Source organism: Pieris brassicae, chromosome Z, assembly GCF_905147105.1.
Source record: "Pieris brassicae chromosome Z, ilPieBrab1.1, whole genome shotgun sequence".
In the NCBI taxonomy this organism is placed as follows: domain Eukaryota; kingdom Metazoa; phylum Arthropoda; class Insecta; order Lepidoptera; family Pieridae; genus Pieris; species Pieris brassicae.
The window spans coordinates 9,849,851-9,872,127 of record NC_059680.1 but is presented as its reverse complement, the minus strand read 5'-3'; the positions used below and the strand labels follow the sequence as shown (position 1 = coordinate 9,872,127).

The 22,277-nt window shown below is 35.2% G+C and overlaps 1 protein-coding gene across 4 annotated transcripts; it reads left to right on the top strand.

The window, feature by feature from the left end:
- The first annotated feature begins 834 nt into the window (after window positions 1-834).
- LOC123718703 (DENN domain-containing protein 1A-like) lies at window positions 835-20,480 on the top strand. 4 transcript variants are annotated; one of them, XM_045675430.1, is made up of 15 exons: window positions 835-1,129; window positions 1,758-1,904; window positions 1,997-2,134; window positions 3,457-3,640; window positions 3,992-4,249; window positions 5,113-5,214; window positions 5,387-5,499; window positions 9,887-9,992; window positions 12,213-12,401; window positions 12,497-12,529; window positions 15,191-15,297; window positions 15,868-16,054; window positions 16,988-17,329; window positions 18,916-19,002; window positions 19,172-19,255. In XM_045675430.1, exons 1-14 carry the CDS (start codon window positions 1,113-1,115, stop codon window positions 18,967-18,969), a joined length of 1,977 nt encoding a protein of 658 aa, XP_045531386.1. In that variant the 5' UTR covers window positions 835-1,112; the 3' UTR covers window positions 18,970-19,002; window positions 19,172-19,255. The 4 variants fall into 4 exon arrangements, with proteins under 4 accessions (XP_045531386.1, XP_045531384.1, XP_045531385.1 ...); XM_045675428.1 differs by lacking the exon at window positions 18,916-19,002 and having other exon boundaries at window positions 19,172-20,480; XM_045675429.1 differs by lacking the exons at window positions 12,497-12,529; window positions 18,916-19,002 and having other exon boundaries at window positions 19,172-20,480.
- Window positions 20,481-22,277: the final 1,797 nt, after the last annotated feature.

The window sequence follows — 22,277 nt, the reverse complement described above, 5'->3', positions numbered from 1 at the left end:
GGGTGTGAAATTATAGATATAAGGTAGGTTAGCCGAACAAATAAATTAGGAAAATAGTACATACATACATACCTATAGTAAAATAAAAACAAATGTTTTATATTATTTTTCTTTTAATATTGTAAAATATATGACCACTGTACACAATTTTTTGTACACTAATTACACTTTATTACTACAACATAAGCCTAAGTTGATACTATTACTAAAAATAATACTAATAATATAAATAATTAATAATAAATATTTCTTAATAATGGAGCATTTGACAAGATTAAAAAAATATATTGTAAATAGTTTATTAGTGACTTAATCGTAGTTTTCTTACTTTCCAATTACAGAGAATTAAAGAGATCGTACCAGAGTTTACGCAAGAATATATTATTGTTAAAAGAATCAATGATTAATTTAACTTTCTAAAGCTTTGGCGTAAATTTCGTAAAAAATAATATTTATGATGTGCAATAAGAAAGTTTTGTGTATGATTTAAGTCTTAACTTTCTTTAAAAAATATAGTTTCAATTATTATATTTAAAATGCTCATAACATCCAGCGCTAAAATTTGATAAGTAATTTATTATATTTAGCCTGCCGATCAATTTATTTTATTACATTGTAAGTAGCCCTTGGTATTTTATGCATTGGGTTTCTCAATGTTACGCTTTAAATAAGAATAATATTGTTATTTTTAAAAATATTGGTTAATCATTTGTGATATATATATACTTCTTTAGTGTAGAGCATGATTCGTGTAATCTGTATTACCGTTAGACTCCACAGAACACTGAGCCAAACCTATGTACATTGTACTAAAACGCAGTCTGCATATCTGACTTTGTAGGAGCTTTAGAAGTGAGTTGAAGTTTGATCTTTTGATGGCCTTCTTCCAGTTTCCGTTTTCGACCACGAAGTGATTATATGCTCTTTGATTTCCGCTTATGAACCGCCTACCTTCGTGCCTAAATTCATTGAATATTCGATTACAAGATACAATTACGTTTAAAAAGCGTAGCTACCAATCTCCAACTGGGAACGATGCCGTCACAATAACAGTAGCCTCAGAAGGAGGGTGCAGCTGAGGAAGTCGTTAGAAGAATATCTCCACCAGCAGCATGGGTACACGGATCAGGTGAGCACCAATTTAATCTGTTACAGGCGACGTCGAGAAGTCTGCTGGTCATTCCTAATATCTTTAATATTCTTGCCCTGCTGCTGCTGTACTTTATGATAACTGTAATATACCACATAATACTTAAACATATTTTTTTTGTTGGTTCATGTATATGCAACTATATTTTTATTGAAGAAACAAAGAAAGAGATAAGAGATGGTTGTTTTTCAATGATGATCTGATCAGATCTGACTGATATAGATACACTTCTGATCTTCAATATAGAATTCCTTACTAATGATGATTATATAAAGTATATAGTATTTGTATAGTAGCATAATTTCCTACACAGCAAACACATTTGGCAATTTCTTCCAGGTCTTCCATAGCATTATTATTAATCATCAAAACATAAACTTATTTTATGAGTAATAGAGTAAAATAATATATGTAAAAGGTATTGTGTTATACTTTAGTATTGAAATGTGATATTAGATAATATAATGTGGTTGTCTGGTAGTCAATCTGCGTTAGAATAACTTACAAAATGTCTTAAAGAATTAATTTTGTCAAGTTTTGTCCTTCCTTCCTTTTTATGTTATTGTAAATACTTAGAACAATCCTAATCAGTAAATTTTGATTTCAGAGGATCTGTGCGCCATCTTTACGAATTATTTTGTGAAGTGTCACCAGTTAAGGAACCTTCAATAATACAAAAATATCCTGAATCTTATGACAATGAAGAAAACATGAAACACATCCCAAAATTTGCTTTCCCCTGCCCCCTCGATAAGTAAGATATATGCTATTTTTTTTTACTGTGATACTGACATTTTCTGTGTTTAGATGCCATAATTATTTTTTATCTTAAACATATTGTTACAGATCTTATGTCCAACACTATTCTTTTGTTCTGACCTCAGTAGATTCTAAGTACACATTTGGATTCTGCCGGTATGATCCGAAGGCTAACACAACTCTGCTTTTGTTATCACACATTCCATGGCATGATATTTTTTATAAGTGAGTATGATATAAGTTAATTCAGATATGGTAACTGGTCATACTTGAATTCATGTATGCGGTGATGTTAGTTATTTTTGACTATGTATTTGCGTGTTGTTCCCACGAGAATGTAAGTGCATGCTCCTATTTCACCATGCCTCCTGCTGATGTCATGCGGAACATGGTGTGATGGTTGCAGCTCCTTACGGAAAAAAAAATGTTTAATAAAAAAAACTTGGAGATTTAAAAGAGTGGCAAAGAGTTTATTGCCAGTTCTTCTCTTTTGTTATACGCCCTTGATTTGAGGGCTGGCAGTACATGTAAAATTAGAAGGATTTTATGTATATTTCCTTTTTTATTGACATTCATAAGTGTACATTGTGTTACCTATATGAATAAATGATTGTTGACTTTGACAGTCATTTCGACATATTAGTTAATATATTTACATGATCATAACCACAACTTGGTGATTAAAGAACTTTTACTTGTTAAAGGTACTTGTTTCAAGTTTATAAGGCTTAGTTTGCTTTAAACGTTGCAAAGGAACTGCTTGAAATGTTTCTTGTTTTTATTAATTTATTTATTTATAAATTACTTAGTTAATCATAACGATCGAACGTTAATCGAACGATAAGAAGAGACAAATATCAATTTGTCTTTTCTGTTCTTAGATTCTTAAAAGTGTATTTTGTAATTGCTATGACTATTTTGTACATGCTTTTGTGGCTATCCAAATGCTTGCGAGTTTGTAATAGTATACTATGACTGAGGGTATCCTTATTACCCAAGATTTGATCATATTGTTAGTGTCTAGTTACACAAATTTTTTATAAACTAGGATTTGTCTTATGAAATTAATATAGTAATTTAAATGAATTAATAAGACAATTAATATAATGCATGTCTTGATATAATATATATATTGATGATGCTATGCAATTTATGAAGAAATAACTTTGTATTAATATAATTTATTTAGATATCACAATCTAATTATATTTTTGTGAACAGTTTAACAATTATAATATTTTTTTAATTATATTTATATTTTATATAATCACTCATTGTGCTCCAAGAGTAGTTTAATCAAGTTAGTATGTGATGAGTCTTTTCTTCGTTTCAATCCAAAGAATTATGTTTCCTCTGCCATCAAACTGAAATTTCCATCCAGCTTTATATTTGTATAACATAGCGAGCTAAGCGTTGCCACGGCAATTTATTATTTCCTATACATTTTTAAAGTGATCTTGTGCAAAACATTATTTGTTTTTGTTATTAATGCGTTTCTAAAGTTCATATCCATAGACAAAATTGCAAAATGTTGTATATATTTTCAGATTATTAAACTGCATAGCAAATTTACTAAACAGTCCTGAGCGTGGTGAATTGAAATCATTTTTGGAAGCATGTAGAATTCGGCCACCAATGCCAGGAGACACGTTGAAAGTGACATATAATGCAAGTCACAGTGTGTTCTCGTGCCAGTGTCCAGATGAAAAATTACCAAGTATTCCAGAGAATGTAAGTTTAATATTTATTTCAAATATACATTAAAGAAGAATGTAACCAAAGTATTGTAACTCAACTAGTACTACCTTTTAACCAACATAAAAAACCCCAATGGTATTACAATAGGACACTTAAAAAATATGTGGTCTCATGCACAGAGTCAAAACATTTATAAAAATGAGGTCATTTTAAAATCTAAAAGTAGCTAAGCACATACTATTAAACTACCAAATATTTAAAAGCTAGTGTTTTCTTTACTTGAAACTGAAAGTCAAAACTATTGCCATAATATTTAAAAACATAGTGGTATACTTTTTAAATAAAAAAAAAATATTTGAAACTATTTTCATTGTTTTTTTACAGTGTAACCTCACAGAATTCTTCAGCGCCTTAGACGCAGATTGCATGATTGGTTTATGGGCGGCATTATTAAATGAGCGTCGTATTGCATTGGTTGCTTCGAAACCATCCCGTCTATCTGCATGTGTGCAAGCCGCTAATGCACTGTTATTTCCTATGTCATGGCAACACATATACATTCCAATAGTACCCAAATTTTTGGTGGATTACCTGCTAGCTCCAATGCCATTTCTTATCGGAGTTCCTAGAAGTGTTTTTGAGGTATGTTACTCCTGTTCCTAATTGATTGAAGCTATGTTTATCAAACATTAAACCGATGAACTATTCTTATATTACATTACTTTTTGAAGTAATTAAATATGAATACAGCAACTGATTTATTGTTTGACCGTGGTTTATGACATTTAAATAAAAATAACTATTACAGAAGGGTTAAAGAAAAAGTGTGTTATGGAATATAAGATACAGGTATCACTTATCCCACGTCATTAAATTTGTATCGGTAGACATCCCTACTTATTGGCAAAGAAGACAGAGGGTGTAAGCCGTGAAAAAAATTAAAAAATTCTCGGTCCTCTTTTAAAATAAGAAATCATCATATACACGTATATGGCAAACAACACTTATTTTAAAACAAATACCGTAATTTAATTAGAAGTAGCCAGTCTAGCACTAGTACCAGGCCCTTTTATCAACTAGATAATCGTTAACTTTATAGTAAGACTTTTTACACAGCTTTTCTTTAATACATTTCTTAAATTTATAGAAACGAAGACATAAAAGAGCCTTTGGTATTTTATTAAAGAAAAGAACTTGTGAGTTCTTCATTATTATAGCCTATACTCCGTAAGGCCGGCTCGGGAGCCCTCTAGAATTGTGTGTGTTCATGAGGTATCACTTGACATCACTTGAGCCTCGGGCCTCCTGCACACTGTTCTATAAAATAGGCTCCTCCTGTAAAATTGTATGAAAATATTTTTTCTCATATAAGCATGCTTCCGTAGTGTAATAATGACAATAGAGAAATATATTTTTTAAATAAAAGTTATGTATGAATAAAAGTATTAGCTACACTTCGCCCTTCAAGTGCTGTTGAAAAATTTTCTTGTATATTTACATTACAGACTGTGAGAATGTCAGATCTCGGTGAAATTGTGATAATAGATATAGATACAAACGAATTAAGATCTCCATTTAACGACTCTGAAAGTCTTCCGCACATGTTGGTAAGTAATAAATTATCAATTGTCAAATTTGTGTCAGTCTGTATAAGAAATTATTCTTGAAAAAAATTAACAAATCAAAACACTGAAGTTAGTTTTTATTAATGATTAATTTGAATTTTTGTGTAATATACAGAGTATACTAATAATGTTCTGAATGCTTAATTATTTTCAGGTTGTAAATTTAAAAAAATCTCTAGGCGATAAAAATGCATTAGGTGACGCTGTATCAAGAGCATTTCTTCGTGCGTTAGTTTGTTTGATTGGTGGATACAGAGACGCAATTTGGTAATAAAATTTACATATTTCTTTATTACAGATTCGTTTGACATTTCATATTTGTTTCCTATCAAAAATATATTTGAATATTGTATTTTCCTGCTTCCTATACAAATAAGGTCTTTAGTTCTACGTAAACATATATCGCACCTTGTTTTCGTAAAACGTTATTAAAGAAAAATACAAAATTTTACAGCAAAAAGAATTTACGATTTTTGCATCATTATTTATCGCTTTATAAAAAAGTAAGTAACTTATCAGAGATATTTTTAAAATTATTTGTTAAATTGTCGGCTTCTTTTTAGGGTGTGTAGTTATATAATTTAATAAAAAATAAATTTATTTTAATTTTAATAAAAATTAAGTCTACCAAAATACTGGGAAATTAAATACAAAACAATGGAGCTACAACCATTTTAGGTCTAGGTCTCAGATTGCCGTATCTGTTTCATGATCATCCTAGTGGGAGTGCCATGCTGTTGCTTTCGGGCTTCAGCCAATCGGGCAGGCACGACCGGGGCAGTACCACTGTCTCACAGAAAACCGGCGTGAAGTGATGCAATAGGTTCATCTTATTGTACTCGCGTTTCGTGCGGTGAGTGAGACTCCCGGAGCCCATCAATTCCCCCCCCCCCCCCCCAGAATATGAAGACGCAGTTTAAACAGAGATTACCCCAGGGGGGTACCACACGTTTCCGCTGTGGAGAATCCCCCTCTGAGCGTCCATCATCGGAACAATCAGTATTCGGTGGTGGATGCACAGGCTGCCCTTCGTATTCTGGGGGGGGCAAAAACTGCTCAAAAAACTATAGGTTTCGATCTCGGGGCAAACGGAAGAATTTACCGAAGGCATCCCCTTCCACGCTCTCAGTGGACTTTACCAATGTTAGGGGGCTCAACTCTAATCTTAACGCGGTTCACTTTCACCTCGAAACTGCGAAGCCGGCCTTATTCTTCCTTACTGAGACTCAGATATCCTTCCCGGCTGATACTTCCTACCTCTCCTACCCGGGGTACAAATTGGAACATTCATTTGTGCCGCGGGCGGGAGTTTGCGTGTACGTCAGAGAGGATATCTGTTCTCGTCGCCTCGGGTCGCTTGAAGGAAGGGACCTATCTAGCCTCTGGCTGCGCGTAGACTGCGATGACCATCCGCGATTCTACGCATGCCTGTATAGCGGAAATACCGAAACTGAGCGACTCATTGAGCACATCCAAATGGCTACAGATTCCCTGCTCGAAGGGGTTCCTACCGCTGAAATCGTGATACTTGGCGATTTTAACGCTCACCATGCCGATTGGCTCGGTTCGGAAACCACCGATCACGCGGGAAGATCCTTTCACGACTTTGCTTTAGCTTACGACCTGTCACAAATGGTCCCTGCGATTACGCGAATACCAGATGTGAATGGTCATAAACCCTCTTTGTTGGACCTTCTGCTGACCTCACATCCGGAGATCTATCAAGTCTCTGTTGACCCGCCATTGGGTTCATCGGATCATTGTGTGGTCCGGAGTACTGTGCCTACTACGCGCCCTCCTCGGCCCCGTTTTTCGGGTTGTCGTCGTATTTGGCACTATCAGTCAGCAGATTGGGATGGGATGCGGTCTTTCTTTGCGTCCTACCCTTGGGGGCCTATGTGCTTTTCGTCGGAAGCTCCAGATTCCGTTGCTGCCTTTGTCGCCGAAGTGGTTCTGCAGGGCATGGAACTTTTTATTCCAATCTCTGCGGTGCCGATCGGTGGCAAGTCACAGCCCTGGTTTAAGCGTTCTTGCAAGGCGGCATCGCGTCGAAAGCGAGAATGCTTTAATGCATGGGCGGAAGCGGCGATATCTCGTGATGCCAATACCAGCGAACATAAAAAAGCATATAACTCAGCCTCCAGGTCCTTCAAACGGGAAATCGCTAAGGCAAAGTCAGAGCACATCGCCAACTCCCTTCTGGGACCCGAGCCTTCTGGTCTCTCGCCAAAGCTGTACAAGGGAATTTTTGTCAGCCATCGATACCACCGCTGCACAGAGAGGATGACTCGCTCGCCCACACTGCGAAGGAGAAGGCCGACCTCTTGGGCTGTCTCTTCGCGTCCAACTCGACTTTGGATGACCGGGGGAGATCACCACCGGCGATTTCGCGGTGTGATAACTCAATGCCGGAAATCACATTCCGGCAACGTGCTGTTCGCAGAGCACTATCTTCCTTGGACATTCATAAGTCGAGTTGGACGCGAAGAGACAGCCCAAGAGGTCGGCCGGATGGTATCCCTCCAATTGTGCTGCGTACATGTGCTCCTGAGTTGGCTCCGGTCCTGACGCGCCTTTTCCGGTACCTGTACTCGCTCGGCACTGTCCCGAAGTGCTGGAAGACCGCTTCGATACATCCGATCCCTAAAAAAGGCGATCGCTCTGATCCATCCAACTATCGCCCAATCGCAATAACCTCCTTGTTCTCCAAAATAATGGAATCCATTATTAATGACCAGCTCTTGAGTTATCTAGAGGGCCACCAGGGGCTGATTAGCGATTATCAGTACGGCTTTCGTCGTGGTCGTTCGGCTGGTGACCTTCTAGTATACCTTACTCATAGATGGGCAGAGGCAATTGAGTCCAAGGGGGAGGCACTAGCGGTTAGTTTGGACATAGCGAAAGCCTTCGATCGGGTGTGGCACAAAGCACTGCTCTCGAAGCTTCCAGCCTACGGGCTTCCTGAGAAATTATGCGACTGGATCTCCAGCTTTCTAGCCGATCGGAGCATCAAGGTCGTCGTCGACGGAGCATGTTCCGACCTTAAACCCGTGAATGCTGGGGTCCCACAAGGCTGTGTTCTGTCCCCGACCCTGTTTCTTCTGCATATCAATGACATGTTGCAACTTAGCAACATTCATTGCTATGCGGACGACAGCACTGGGGATACTCTTTACACTGGCCGGGCAGGTATTTTCGGGCAGTTGTCGATGAGTACCGGAACAAACTTGTGTCTGAAGTCGAAACTCTTTTACGTGGAGTCTCGGACTGGGGTAGACTAAACCTAGTCCAATTTAACCCCAAGAAGACACAAGTTTGCGCGTTTTCCGCGAAAAACATACCCTTTGTCGCTACTCCTCTTATCGAAAACACTCTTCTTCAAGCCACAGCCAGCATCGGAATACTTGGCGTTGACATATCGACCGACGTTCTGTTTCGCGGTCATTTGGAGGGAAAGGCTAAATTAGCCTCCAAAAAGCTTGGTGTGCTCAGCAAGGCGAGACGGTACTTCACTCCGGGCCACCGCTTGCAACTCTATAAAGCGCAAATACGGCCCCACATGGAATACTGTTCTCACCTCTGGGCGGGGGCTCCCCAGTACCAGCTCCTTCCACTTGACCGTATCCAACGAAGAGCGGTTCGAATCGTCGATGACCAATCCCTCTCCGAGCGGCTCGATCCTTTGGCGTTGCGTAGAGATGTGGGGTCACTCTGCATCTTCTACCGCATTTACCATGGAGAGTGTTCAGAGGAGTTGTTCGGATTAATACCTGCAGCTGAGTTTCAGCATCGGACGTCGAGGCAAAATACAAAATTCCACCCGTATCACCTCGACGTCCGACGTTCCACGACTGAGCGTTTCTCAATGCAATTTTTGCCGCGCACCACCGCTATGTGGAACCAGCTGCCCACTGAAGTATTTCCGAACCAATTCGACTTAGGGTCCTTCAAGAAAAGAGCGTACAAATTCTTAAAAGGCCGGCAACGCACTCGCGAGCCCTCTGGCATTGAGAGTGTCCATGGGCGACGGTATCACTTAACATCAGGTGAGCCTCCTGCCCGTTTGCCCCCTATTTTATAAAAAAAAAAAAAAAAAAAACTGTAAATTGAATAGACAAGTAGCTGATCAGCCTTCTGTGCCTGGCACAGACCGTCGACTTTTTGGGTCTAAGCCAAGCCGGTTTCCTCACGATGTTTTCCTTCACCGTTCGAGCGAATGTTAAATGAAACGAATGCGCACATAGAAAGAAAAGCCGTTGTTGCACAGCCGGGGATTGAACCTACGTCCTCAGGGATGAGTGTCGCACGCTGAAGCCACTAGGCCAACACTGCTTGCTCGGAAATTAAATAGACATGTCAAATTTCTTCTGTATTTTGACGATTTAAACAAAATGGCATTGATATTTACTAAAGAAATTGTTTAGTAACGGTTTTGAAATAAAGGTGCGATATTGTTACCACAGTTTTTTACAAATATCCTGAAGGGACCATAAACCTTTAGTGGAGTTAAAGTCAAGTCAAATGTCAGGGACATCTGTTCTATGTCGCACAAGTTACGAAGTTATCTATAGTTAATTACGCTAAATTTAGTTGGATTTCTTAATATGTATTTATTAAAAGCGTAGTATGACAAAAATATTTAATTAAATTTCAGCATTGAGAACGAACAATTTGAATTCAGTTCTGAAGCATTTATAAAGACACGTAAACATATGCAACAATTTCTTAGTAAAATGCTGGAGTCCCAAATATTTCAGCAAGTAAGTACTGGTTTTTTTATATCTGATCCGCATTAATAAACTTAATGTTGCGTTATGTTTATTTATTTACGCGATTATGAAATAATCGGATCTAAAAAAATCTATCACTTTATCTATGTATGTCATGTTTGTTTAAAGTGCTTAAGTGTTTCTATGTTTTCCCAAAAAAAAATCTGGAATTGAAAGTCATCGCGATAATTTGATTTAAATCAAAATTTTATTTCAACTTAGGGAACATGAGTTTCATCAAAATCAGTTCAGTAGTTTTTGATATTTGAATATCCGCGTATCTCCAGGAAAACGTTACGAAACGAATAACGGTATTTGCTTGCCCCGGGAAACGAAAAATATTTTTTGGTCGTAAAATCAAAATATTTTTTATTCTGAAAGAATAAAACAAGGTAATGCTATTATTACTAAGATACTAAGTACATTACAGATATATATATATATATATATTGAGCCTTTTAACTAAATAGAACGTCATAATGTATTGTCTCTTTTCGCGGGTCTTCAAACTTAAGACTCTTTATTTGTTTTTTAAACTGTCGCATTAACTTTTATTATTATTATCTATTTCTGGAAAGTAAAATTGCTTAAACGAATATTACTAACATGGCACCACATAATTTTTGTAGAATAAAGACATCGTCCTATTTTTTATAATATAATAAATCTGTAAACCAAAAAATTTGAAAAAAAAATAATACTTATAGTAAATCACCCAAGGAAGTCAGAAATGAGAAAAAATTAAAACAGTTGTAATACAACTTGCTTTACTACTTTGTTTCCCGTGGCATGAAATATGTAGATGAATGTTTTGTGTGTAATCTCATACAATATTATTGAAATTCAGTTTATAGAGGAGAGGCTGGACCTCATTAATTCTGTAATAATGCATTACGACTTTGTTTCCCGTGGCATGAGATATGTAGATGAATGTTTTGTGTGTAATCTCATACAATATTATTGAAATTCAGTTTATAGAGGAGAGGCTGGACCTCATTAATTCCGTAATAATGCTTTACGACTTTGTTTCCCGTGGCATGAGATATGTAGATGAATATTTTGTGTGTAATCTCATACAATATTATTGTAATTCAGTTTATAGAGGAGAGGCTGGACCTCATTAATTCCGTAATAGTGCTTTACGACTTTGTTTCCCGTGGCATGAGATATGTAGATGAATGTTTTGTGTGTAATCTCATACAATATTATTGAAATTCAGTTTATAGAGGAGAGGCTGGACCTCATTAATTCCGTAATAATGCTTTACGACTTTGTTTCCCGTGGCATGAGATATGTAGATGAATATTTTGTGTGTAATCTCATACAATATTATTGTAATTCAGTTTATAGAGGAGAGGCTGGACCTCATTAATTCCGTAATAATGCTTTACGACTTTGTTTCCCGTGGCATGAGATATGTAGATGAATGTTTTGTGTGTAATCTCATACAATATTATTGAAATTCAGTTTATAGAGGAGAGGCTGGACCTCATTAATTCCGTAATAATGCTATACGACTTTGTTTCCCGTGGCATGAGATATGTAGATGAATATTTTGTGTGTAATCTCATACAATATTATTGTAATTCAGTTTATAGAGGAGAGGCTGGACCTCATTAATTCCGTAATAGTGCTTTACGACTTTGTTTCCCGTGGCATGAGATATGTAGATGAATGTTTTGTGTGTAATCTCATACAATATTATTGAAATTCAGTTTATAGAGGAGAGGCTGGACCTCATTAATTCCGTAATAATGCTTTACGACTTTGTTTCCCGTGGCATGAGATATGTAGATGAATGTTTTGTGTGTAATCTCATACAATATTATTGAAATTCAGTTTATAGAGGAGAGGCTGGACCTCATTAATTCCGTAATAGTGCTCTACGACTTTGTTTCCCGTGGCAAGAGATATGTAGATGAATATTTTGTGTGTAATCTCATACAATATTATTAAACTTCAGTTTATATAAAAGAGGCTGGACCTCATTAATTCCGTAATAGTGCTTTACGACTTGGTTTCCCGTGGCAAGAGATATGCAGATGTATATTTTGTGTGTAATCTCATACAATATTATAGAAATTCAGTTTATAGAGGAGAGGCTGGACCTCATTAATTCCGTAATAGTGCTTTACGACTTTGTTTCCCGTGGCAAGTAATATGTTGATGAATATTTTGTGTGTAATCTCATACAATATTATTAAACTTCAGTTTATAGAAGAGAGGCTGGACCTCATTAACTCCGGAAAAGGATTTAACGATGAATTCGAAATTGAATGCAACTTCTATTACGACAAAAGTAGCTCCAGTAGCGGTCAAAAGCTAAAACAGCAATACAAGGACTGGGCTAAGAATGTTAAGAAAGAAGGTGGAGCCTTTTTCAAAACTGTTAAAGATAAGGTATTATTTACGGTTCTATTAACATATATATGTCAGTTATAGTATATGCATGGTGTATTTGGGATTTTGTTGCTTTAAAATGTGAATATTTACAGGCCAATCCCGCGATGCAATCGGCGGTAAAGACGGTGAGTTGATTTGTGTATTTGTGGTTATCTATATATATATTATGGTTTGTGCTTCCTGTAGTGCGTGATAAAATTTAAAAATATTTTATAAAATCTAATAAATTTTAAATATTAAGTCGCTAGGATGCTTAACAATTATTAACAGCTTTGTTTATCAATAAATTGGCTATCAGAAGGCATTTTGAAAGATTTATACTTTAATCATATTTTTCGTTCAATAAAAAGTGATAATGAGTATGGCGCAATTAATTTATGGACGAAGGTTATTTTATTCCTACCTTTCAGGTTTATAGACTTTGTAAATAATTTTGGACTCAACTAGTGACCTTTATGTATGCCTTACACATAGGTGGGCGGCTATTGAGTCCAAGGGGCAGGTGTTGGCAGTATGTTTGGACATAGCCAAGTCCTTAAATGTGTGGCCCGGGTGTGGCACAGAGCAATATTCTCGAAGCTTCCAGCCTATGGGCTCCCCGAGAAATAATGCAACTGGATTTCTAGCTGATCGGAGCATCAAGGTCGTCTCCGACGGATCATGTTTCGAAGTTAAACTTGTGAATTCTGGCGTCCCACAAAGCTGTGTCCTCTCCCCGACCATGTTTCTTCTGCATATCAATGATATGTTGCAACTTAGCAACATTCATTGCTATGTGGATGACAGCACTGGGGATACTCTTTACACTGGCCGGGCAGGTATTTCTCGGACAGTTGTCGATGAGTACCGGAACTAACTTGTGTCTGGAGTCGAAACTCTACTACGTGGAGTCTCGGACTGGGCTAGACTAAACTAAGTCCAATTTTACCCCAAAAAGACTCCTCTTTTCGAATACACTCCAATACACTTGGCGTTGTCATATCGACTGACGTTGAGTTTCGCGGTCATTTGGAAGGCAAGGCTAAGTTAGCCTTGAAGAAGCTTGGTGTGCTCAGCAAGGCGAGACGGAACTTCACTCCGTGCCACCGCAGCAAATACGGCCCTACATGGAATACTGTTCTCACCTCTGAGCGAGAGCTCTCCAGCACCAGCTCCTTCCGCTTGACCGTATTCAACGAAGAGCGATTCGATTCGTCGACGACCAGTCACTTTCCGAGCGGCTTGATTCCTTGGCGTTGCCTAGTGATGTGCATCTTCTACTGCATTTACCATAAAGAGTGTTCAGAGGAGTTGTTCGGACTAATACCTGCAGCTGAGTTTCATCATTGGACGCTAAGGCAGAATACAAAATACCATCCGTATCACCTCGACGATGCGTTTCTTAAAGCAATTATTGCCGCGCACCATCACTATGTGGAACTTGCTGTAAAATGAAGTATTTCTGAAATAATTCGACTTAAGGTCCTTGAAGAAAAGAGCGTACCATGTCTTAAAAGGCCGACAATGCACTTGTGAGCCTCCTGACAATGTGAATGGACACTCACGTCCCCATCCAGGGGTGTCACTTAACATCAGGTGAACCTCTTGCCCGTTCCACACCTGTTATATTAGAAACAAACCAGCTCCGTAGTACAATTTCAAGCGGAGAAATTGTATTGTGCTAATTTCAATTTTATCCACGTTCCAAAACAACGCAAACAAATGAACAATAGGAATTTTAAAACAAAAGAGAATTGATTGCTTTTTCATTATTATTATATCTAAGATCTTTTTTTCCACGGCGAATATATCGTTTATCACTATTTATTGAACATTCCTCGTATATGAACTTTTTCAACCTTCTTGGATATTACTTAAAACCAGTAGTTACTTAGTACTTGGAACACCTAATTTGTAAACATTAAAAAAACTGCCTTGTACGATAAAGGAAGACATCGCGCGGAAACTGGTATTCCTTAGACCTAAAAAAGTAACCGTGTCTCAGTAACAGATGGCTGGTCACCCACTTGCCTATTAGAAAAATCAAAGGATCACCAAATAGAAATTTGAGGGCCAGACCTTAAAAGGTTATTGTTGTTTGTTGATTTTTTATGTTATGATGTTCTGCTTTTTGTGATGTGATAAACCGTAAATTATAGGCTAGGCTAAGTCGTCTTATTAAATAATATAACTTTCATTGCGCTATATTATTATATAGAATGGCTATTTTCATTTGGATTCAATGATCTTGTGTCATTGACCATAATCGTATATTTAACAAAGTAGTGTATATTATTACATGTATTTGCGTGTTACCAACTTGATTTTAAAAGCGATCTAGAAGAAACATATAACAATGTTATCATATCAAATTAAATAAATGTTAGTCATGGTGAGTGCTTCCAGATTATATAGCAGATTTATTTATTATTTATATATTACTGATGTGTAACGAATACTATAAGTACTTTAATATAAAATACTAAATGTACGAAAAATTGTTTCATAATTTTTGAACTCGTAATCAATAATACAAATTAATCTGGAGATCACAGATCACGAGAATTCAATGTATTGAAGCAATCTTGTTTATATTGGTCAAATCAAATGGCCATTCATATAAGAACGGCTTTGGTGTCATAAAAATATATATCTATAATGTATCTATATATATATAATTCCCTACTTATTATATAGTATTCGCTACTTCACAACTTCAATATCTTATGACGCTCGCATGAATATTATTATGTTTTCTATATAGTAATTTTGGTTGTATATTTTATAATAAATAATTTTCTCAATAGGTTCGGCAAGGAGGTAAAAACGTGAAGTCGGCTGTAAAGGGATTGAAGATTAAAATGCCTAAATCGCGGTCTAGACCTTCTTCCGTGACCACAACAGACGATAGCAGGTAATATGTCATTATTATTAACTATATGGTAAACATCGTGATACCAGGCATGTTCTTAGTAGATTGAAATTACACGCACAGAAGGCTGATCATCTATGTATAAAACTATATTTTTAAAGATATTTTTTTTAAGAATATAAAATTACTTTAAGATCTGAGGCCCAGTCCATAAAGTACAAACACGTTCACTAACCCAGCGCCACTTATTTTGAATTTTTTATTCAAGAAGACAGCGGTCGTTGTCTATAATTTAAAAGAAAATTACTCAAAAAAAAAGTGAAATCTTGAAATGTGAGTAGCCTTTGGTGTTAAAATATCGAAATAAAAATAGAAATAGTTCTTAATCTTTCCCCCTTATACAAGGTAGGAACAAAACAAACGGGCGGCTTACTGCTAACCTAATGATAGAAAACATAAATATAAATAGAATTGTGTAGAAATTAAAACTTACCAAAACAGAGAGAATAAAATGAAAACTAATTATTATGAACGACTCCAAATCAGACGAATATGAGATTTTTAAAGGATTTAATCCTTTACATTACGTGAATGTTATAAATTCCTTTGCAGATTCTCTTGCGGCTCAGTGACGCCGGTGTCGACTTCATCTGACTCTTCCCCGACGAATGTACGCTCCCACGAACCACCGTCCACAGCATCCCTTGATCTCTTAACCGAGATGGAGTTCCTTCTTAATAGAAACGACAATTTCCCTAGCGCCGTGCACAGCCCCGAAATTAGCTTGCCCGACAAATCTGTGAGTTAACATTTGCACTTTACACCCGAAAATGTCTGATTGTTTAATATACCTTATTTTTTGTAAATACCCTCATAGTATAAAAGCTTTATTGCGAGTGGTTAAGAGGTATTGTAATATATGAACTGAAAGTCAATTGTTAATGTTGGTTGACGTGTTGCACTTGCGTACTAATTTTAGTATTCTAACTCGTCACTTAAGCTTTCCAACATGTCTGATTGGTTGGACATTTTCGGTAAACTTTGCTGTTTTTTTTCCATCATATATTCTCATTTCACTCTATTATAGCTTTTGATACGTAATTCTGATTGTACTGTAAATAGTGAATCCAATTATTGCGGTTCTCATGTAGCCTGAAGTCACGTGTCAAGAGTTATGAAATGTTTTGCGTTATTGAATGTTTGAATTAGTCGAAAACTTCAGCTTTCTATGTGCTATATGGGCATGATTAGAGGCAAAATTCACAGGGATGTTTGAATCATATATCAAAAGTATTAACCTTTTTTTTAAAGATCATTCGTAAACATCCATGTAGGACGCACGTGCCACAATTGCATTGTATGTACCTGTTATTGTTATGCTTAACCATGTCGTTCAAATTCGAATTAAGACAACTACACTTGAACAGAAAGCCTATTAACGCAACGTAGTAAATAGTTTGTAACTAAAAGACTGATATCTACTTGATGACAAAGAATTTATGTCATTCCTCCTATTATAATTGAATATATACGTAATAATTTTTAAGTTAGACAAATAGATTTGTGTACAGTAGAAAAAGAAATTGCATAGGCTCCATGATTTTTTCCGTTTCTACTAAATTCGATAATGTTTGGCTCTCTGTTTTATTTACTCATTTAATGGTAAATGCGTATAAAGTTTAGTTGCCTTATTCTCTAATAGGACGATTCGTGCTTTACTTTTGTTTTGCAGAAAACCATGTTACCACAAATCCCACCTCGTTTACCGGCACGTCCCCAAACCCGTCACCGTTATCCAATTGTGTCAACCAAGAAATTAATAGATTTCTCTGAAGCCCCGATGCCTCCACCGCGGTCCATACAGCCACCTAAGGCGTGTTTCGTAAGCAATATAACAAGAAATGAGCCTAAACAGGCGGAATTCCGTACGAGCACGTTCAGCTTCGCAGAAGGAACTAATAAGCCCAAATTACAATTAACCGTGAAGCAAACACGACCAAATTGCAATGGGAACGCACAAACCAGTGCTGTACAAGAAAAGCGGCCGGAAGCAATGAGAACGGGACGTGTAGAGGTAATTTTGTATTGCGTAGTTGTTTTCGTAATTACGCTAACATGCGAATTAATCATTAACTTCATATATAACTAAGGATATCGCACTTACCATGTATACGCTGAATGTATTTTCTAACGCAGGGATTCGAATATATTAATGAAAAAAAAACTTTCTATGTAAATTATGTAATTTCAGTGAATGGTTCTTACAATTCAAACGTTTCTAAAAGTTAAAAATGAATTTTGTCGTGGTTTTCTATTCTAGTCCAGTTTGCTTGTTATGCTTTATTTTGTTATGCATGCTTTTTATGTAGAAATACCATTTATACTCATGTTTTTCATGCTCCACTATACATATATACTGCCTCATCACGTACATTTATAATATACAAACAAAATATTTTTTGAAACTTTTCTAAATCGTGTTTTGACGATTGACTGGTATCTTAAGTTTATAAAAACTAAGTAGTTATGAAATTACTCTCGTTATCTAGGGATTTAATGTGATACTAACTGTAATTAATGATAACATTGTGACCAAGTCAGTTGTGATTGTATGATTAGGATGGCGTATTTTTATAAACTATAAAAATATAAAAACGAATTAATAATTATTGTTATTGAGTCAAAATATATTGAAGAAAGCATTTTTTAAAGTTCTTTGTTGACTAATACAATGAAATAATGTATAAAAGCTATATGTAGTTTCTCATTTATGTAAAAAAATAAAAAAAATGTATGCAGTGCTCAATGTAATAATAAGTTTAATTTGAAAATAAATATATAATTCAATGGAAGAAGTTTTATTTTTATTAACCTTCAAATATAAAGGAATTTTAAAAAATGCAATCAATATTTTTGACTTAAATCTGGTTAAGCTTTAATGGTAGGGATGAAATTGAAAGGCACCCCGTCAGATTTAACGATTTTGAAACTAATTGATTCTGAAGATTCGCCCTTTCGCATGTACTTAAAACGTCGGTTTGAATATTTTATAGCAATCGTGAACGCTGGCTTAGTAGTTATTTCAAATTTTTCATACATAATAAATCGAGAGACCTATACTATGTTTTGCTATCCTCACCGGTCTTGCTGCATGTGTGCACGGCACTATGTGTGACTCTTTGCATCTAGGAAAATTGGATTCTTATATTTGCTACATTGATGCGTGGTTTGTGTATATATTAAAACATATAGTACTTTTTAGTGCAATTCTGACCTGGAAATCAAACCAACCTGAATGTGGTGTATTATTCCCGCGGGACATTTTTGTTAACTTGCCACGGTTTATACACGGTTTTCGCACAATTTTGCTTGATTTTTTATCATACATGTAAATCTAGTATGTATAGTAAGAAATGCTAAATGCATCGTAAACTAATAAATAATGCTTATTAATAAAAAAATTATATAGCAAAGAAATTTCTGTTTGTAAATTAATCTATTTTAAATTCATTTTCGAGTTGAAGTCTACGGACACATTGATGAAAATTTTCTCAAAGTCCTTGCTAAGGCTAAATAGGTATTACAAACAGCCAAATTTTATTAATATAAAGTTTAAAATTGAATAAAGGGCGAAAGATTTTTTTAATAATTCTTTTTCAGATTAAAAAACCGACTATCCTTGTAGTATGGAAGTTTGAAAACGAAATTATTTAAGATTAACAATCAAAATTTTATTATATTTATTTGGTAAGTTCTTGTTGTATGAGTTTTGTATTTGTACTGATAGGTGTGTTTCGTTGTCAGTGCTCGTTATTTCAAATTTCGAATTCGTCCTGTTTGGTTGGTCCCGGTCAGTGTTGCAAGGTGTGTAGAGGTTTGCCTGTTCTACTTAGTTATAACTGTGTGTTCTTTGCAGTCATGTGACTCAGATGTGGATCTTATTAAACTGGACGTTTCATCGCCAGCTCTTGAAGACTTTGATCCGCTCAGGTACCGGGATAAAAATGACAAAATCGAAAAGCTTAACTCCACTACTGACAGTGCGCTTCTACACGAGTACGGCTTAGATTTCAGCCAATTTAGTTTGAACTTTACGAGTAGCTCTAGTGACCAACAGTCTAGTTCTGTGTCTAAAGGCTGGACGACATTTAACTAGCGGTAAACATTTCACGCTGAAATTATAGACTGCATAATAAGATGGAATTTATTTGATATTCATACTCATTTGTTACATTGTGATTCTATACTTTATAATGTAAATATTAGATAAATTGGAAAACTCATAATGATATTTAATTTAGTTAAGAAGTAGGTTATTTAAGAAATTATTTATGTCACTTAGTATAGATTTTTTTACATATCAAGTTTTGTAATTGTAATTTTTTTTGTATATATTGTATTATTGTGATCAATATCGTTATGCCGTGGTTCACGTAATGTACGGTTAGATTGAATGCGTTACAGATTATTTTTGTCAAGATGTTTGATATAGCTTATTTAAAAGAAGTATTTATTACATATATATATAAGATTCTATTTCTAACCATTATTTTGTTGAAATAATTTAAATTCATTCCTTAATATCGTCCAGTATATACATTATACATTAAAAGCCGATAAATACATATATTTCAAAAGTAAAAATATATGGGGTGAGATTTGGAGTCGATTATTAAGGTATCTCTTTCGTATTAACAAAAATCGTGACCTGTATACTTCATAACTGTTTCTTAACTCCAAGTATTTTCTTTTAAGTTATTTTTTCATGTTTTTTTTTGTCTAGGTACACTAAAGCATAAGCATTTTCTAAAAGCATACCGATAGAAGACTTAGCGAAGGGCAAGGGTTTTGTTTATGAATACAATAATGTAAAAGCCGCAATCGACCAAGTGTTGTGTGAAAGCTAATTATGACTACCGTATGACAAAAACGTATTTAATTTCGACATACATATCGTAGTTCGCATCGAGTTCTGAATCTTACCCTTATATCGATTTCTTTTGTTATATTTTAGAATGAATTTAGACAAAATTTTACTCACCGTCCGTGCGTCATCTAGCTTACTGTTTTTTTTAATTTTATTATTGTTTATGAAATATAATTTATTTATTGTTTGATTGTTAGATTTATTTGAAAATGTTAATATATCATTTGCATCTGTGTGAAATGTCTAATTTATAAAATAAACGTTGTAAAATAAAAGTACAATAATTACGTTTTATCGAATATAGACCAATGTAATTGAGTTATATAATTTTTATTTATAACATGTATAAATGAAGTAAAAAATAAACAATTAAAATACTATTACCTCCAATAAATGTTTTTAATTCATGAGTATGTGTAAACTGGTTACTGCTGTATTGTATTTTCTTATATAGTCTTACTAGCCTTGCTCTGAAAATTCCTAAGGTCAGCTCCCTGACAAGGAAGGTAACTATGTGACATTTTGGAATTTCTAATATTTGATACAGCCGCTTAAAAAAACATAATAAATGACATTTCAGCATGCTAAAAACCCCTTTGAGTTGTAATAAAATCGAGAATCATTTCATTCAACACGTCTTCGTAACAGTATATCTACATACATATATACATACTACATATATGGGAGTTCCTTAGCCCTAAGTCTCGTATCTGAATCATACCCGAAAATACTTTCTATAATCCTATATATGGAAAAGATAGTGTTTGCCTCACTACGTCTATTTTATTGATCGTTTTTATAATCAACAATAAGATCTACCATGGAATCGATAGTTTTAACATCAAAGAAACACCATGTCTTACTTTTTTTGAAGTGAATTGAAGAACTATCTGAGAAAGCTTAACATGATGACACTATCATAACGTCTCCATGTTTGCTACTGCGAAATCTTACCTTGCGTGTGATTGATTCCGCCTGTCTGGAAGTAGTTTCTAGAGTGATGCGCTGTTTCTTGAAGAGTCTTAGTCAAAAATACCGCGAAATGTGTTCACATTTCGTGGTCGAATAACCAGGTGGTGCTAGACTAACGATGACTCATATACAGGTAAAATTTCAAAATTTACGTACAACTCCACTGAAGTACTTGCCTGTTAATCTGCGTCATATGTTAACTTTAAGTTTACAGGCACACCCATGTTTGCGCCTTGGTCTGAGAATAACATTTGAGATACAGTTCAACAGATTTTCACCACATTTTTATCCATCTTGATTACTTAATACATTGTGTAAATAGGGTATGGATGCAACTCATTTACAAACACTACTATTGTTAAAGTACAATGTTAGTGACAGGGACATTATATCACAATTTAGCCTTTGTAAGCAGATATTGCATATGATTTAAATGTATTGAAAGGCTTCTATTTCTCTCGGGAATCTATTGAAAAGTCGTATGGAATATTCCTAAAAAGAATTACGACTTGTATTTCCTAAATACTTTGTATTACTTCTTTTAAATCGTACTTTACTCGCCTATTATAGCCGTTGAATGTTTCTCCGTCGGGAAAATAAATTAATATCAAAGATTAATAAACTAATTTAGTTTATGAATAAGAATAATTTCAAAAGGCTTAAGAGGAATAAATTACGGTTGACGGTGAAATTATGCATTGAATTATTTTAAGAGGTAACCGTGGCCTAGTTAACGAAAAAATTAAATTGACACCGAAGAAACTGACTTGATTTGGTTATTTTATTGACTGAATATTTTCATAATAATTAAAAATACATGAAAAATTGAACACATTTTAGTAGTATTAACTTAGCCTTGAACTTTTTTGTAAAATCTGATGCACAGGGAACTAAAATATTTATCATAAAGTTTTATTATTAGTTTGATTCCGCAACTAAAACGCAAACATGAAAAATCTTATCTTGCTTACATGAGTTCCGCTATCGAGCGATGTTACGTAGTTAGGTGGTTATTAGGACTGTGGTCATATACTGGTTGCGAAAAATACTTACTCCTACCGTCCAGGGAAACAACGCGAACAAACCAGAATATTTAAGATCCAAAACGTCGTCAGTATTATCC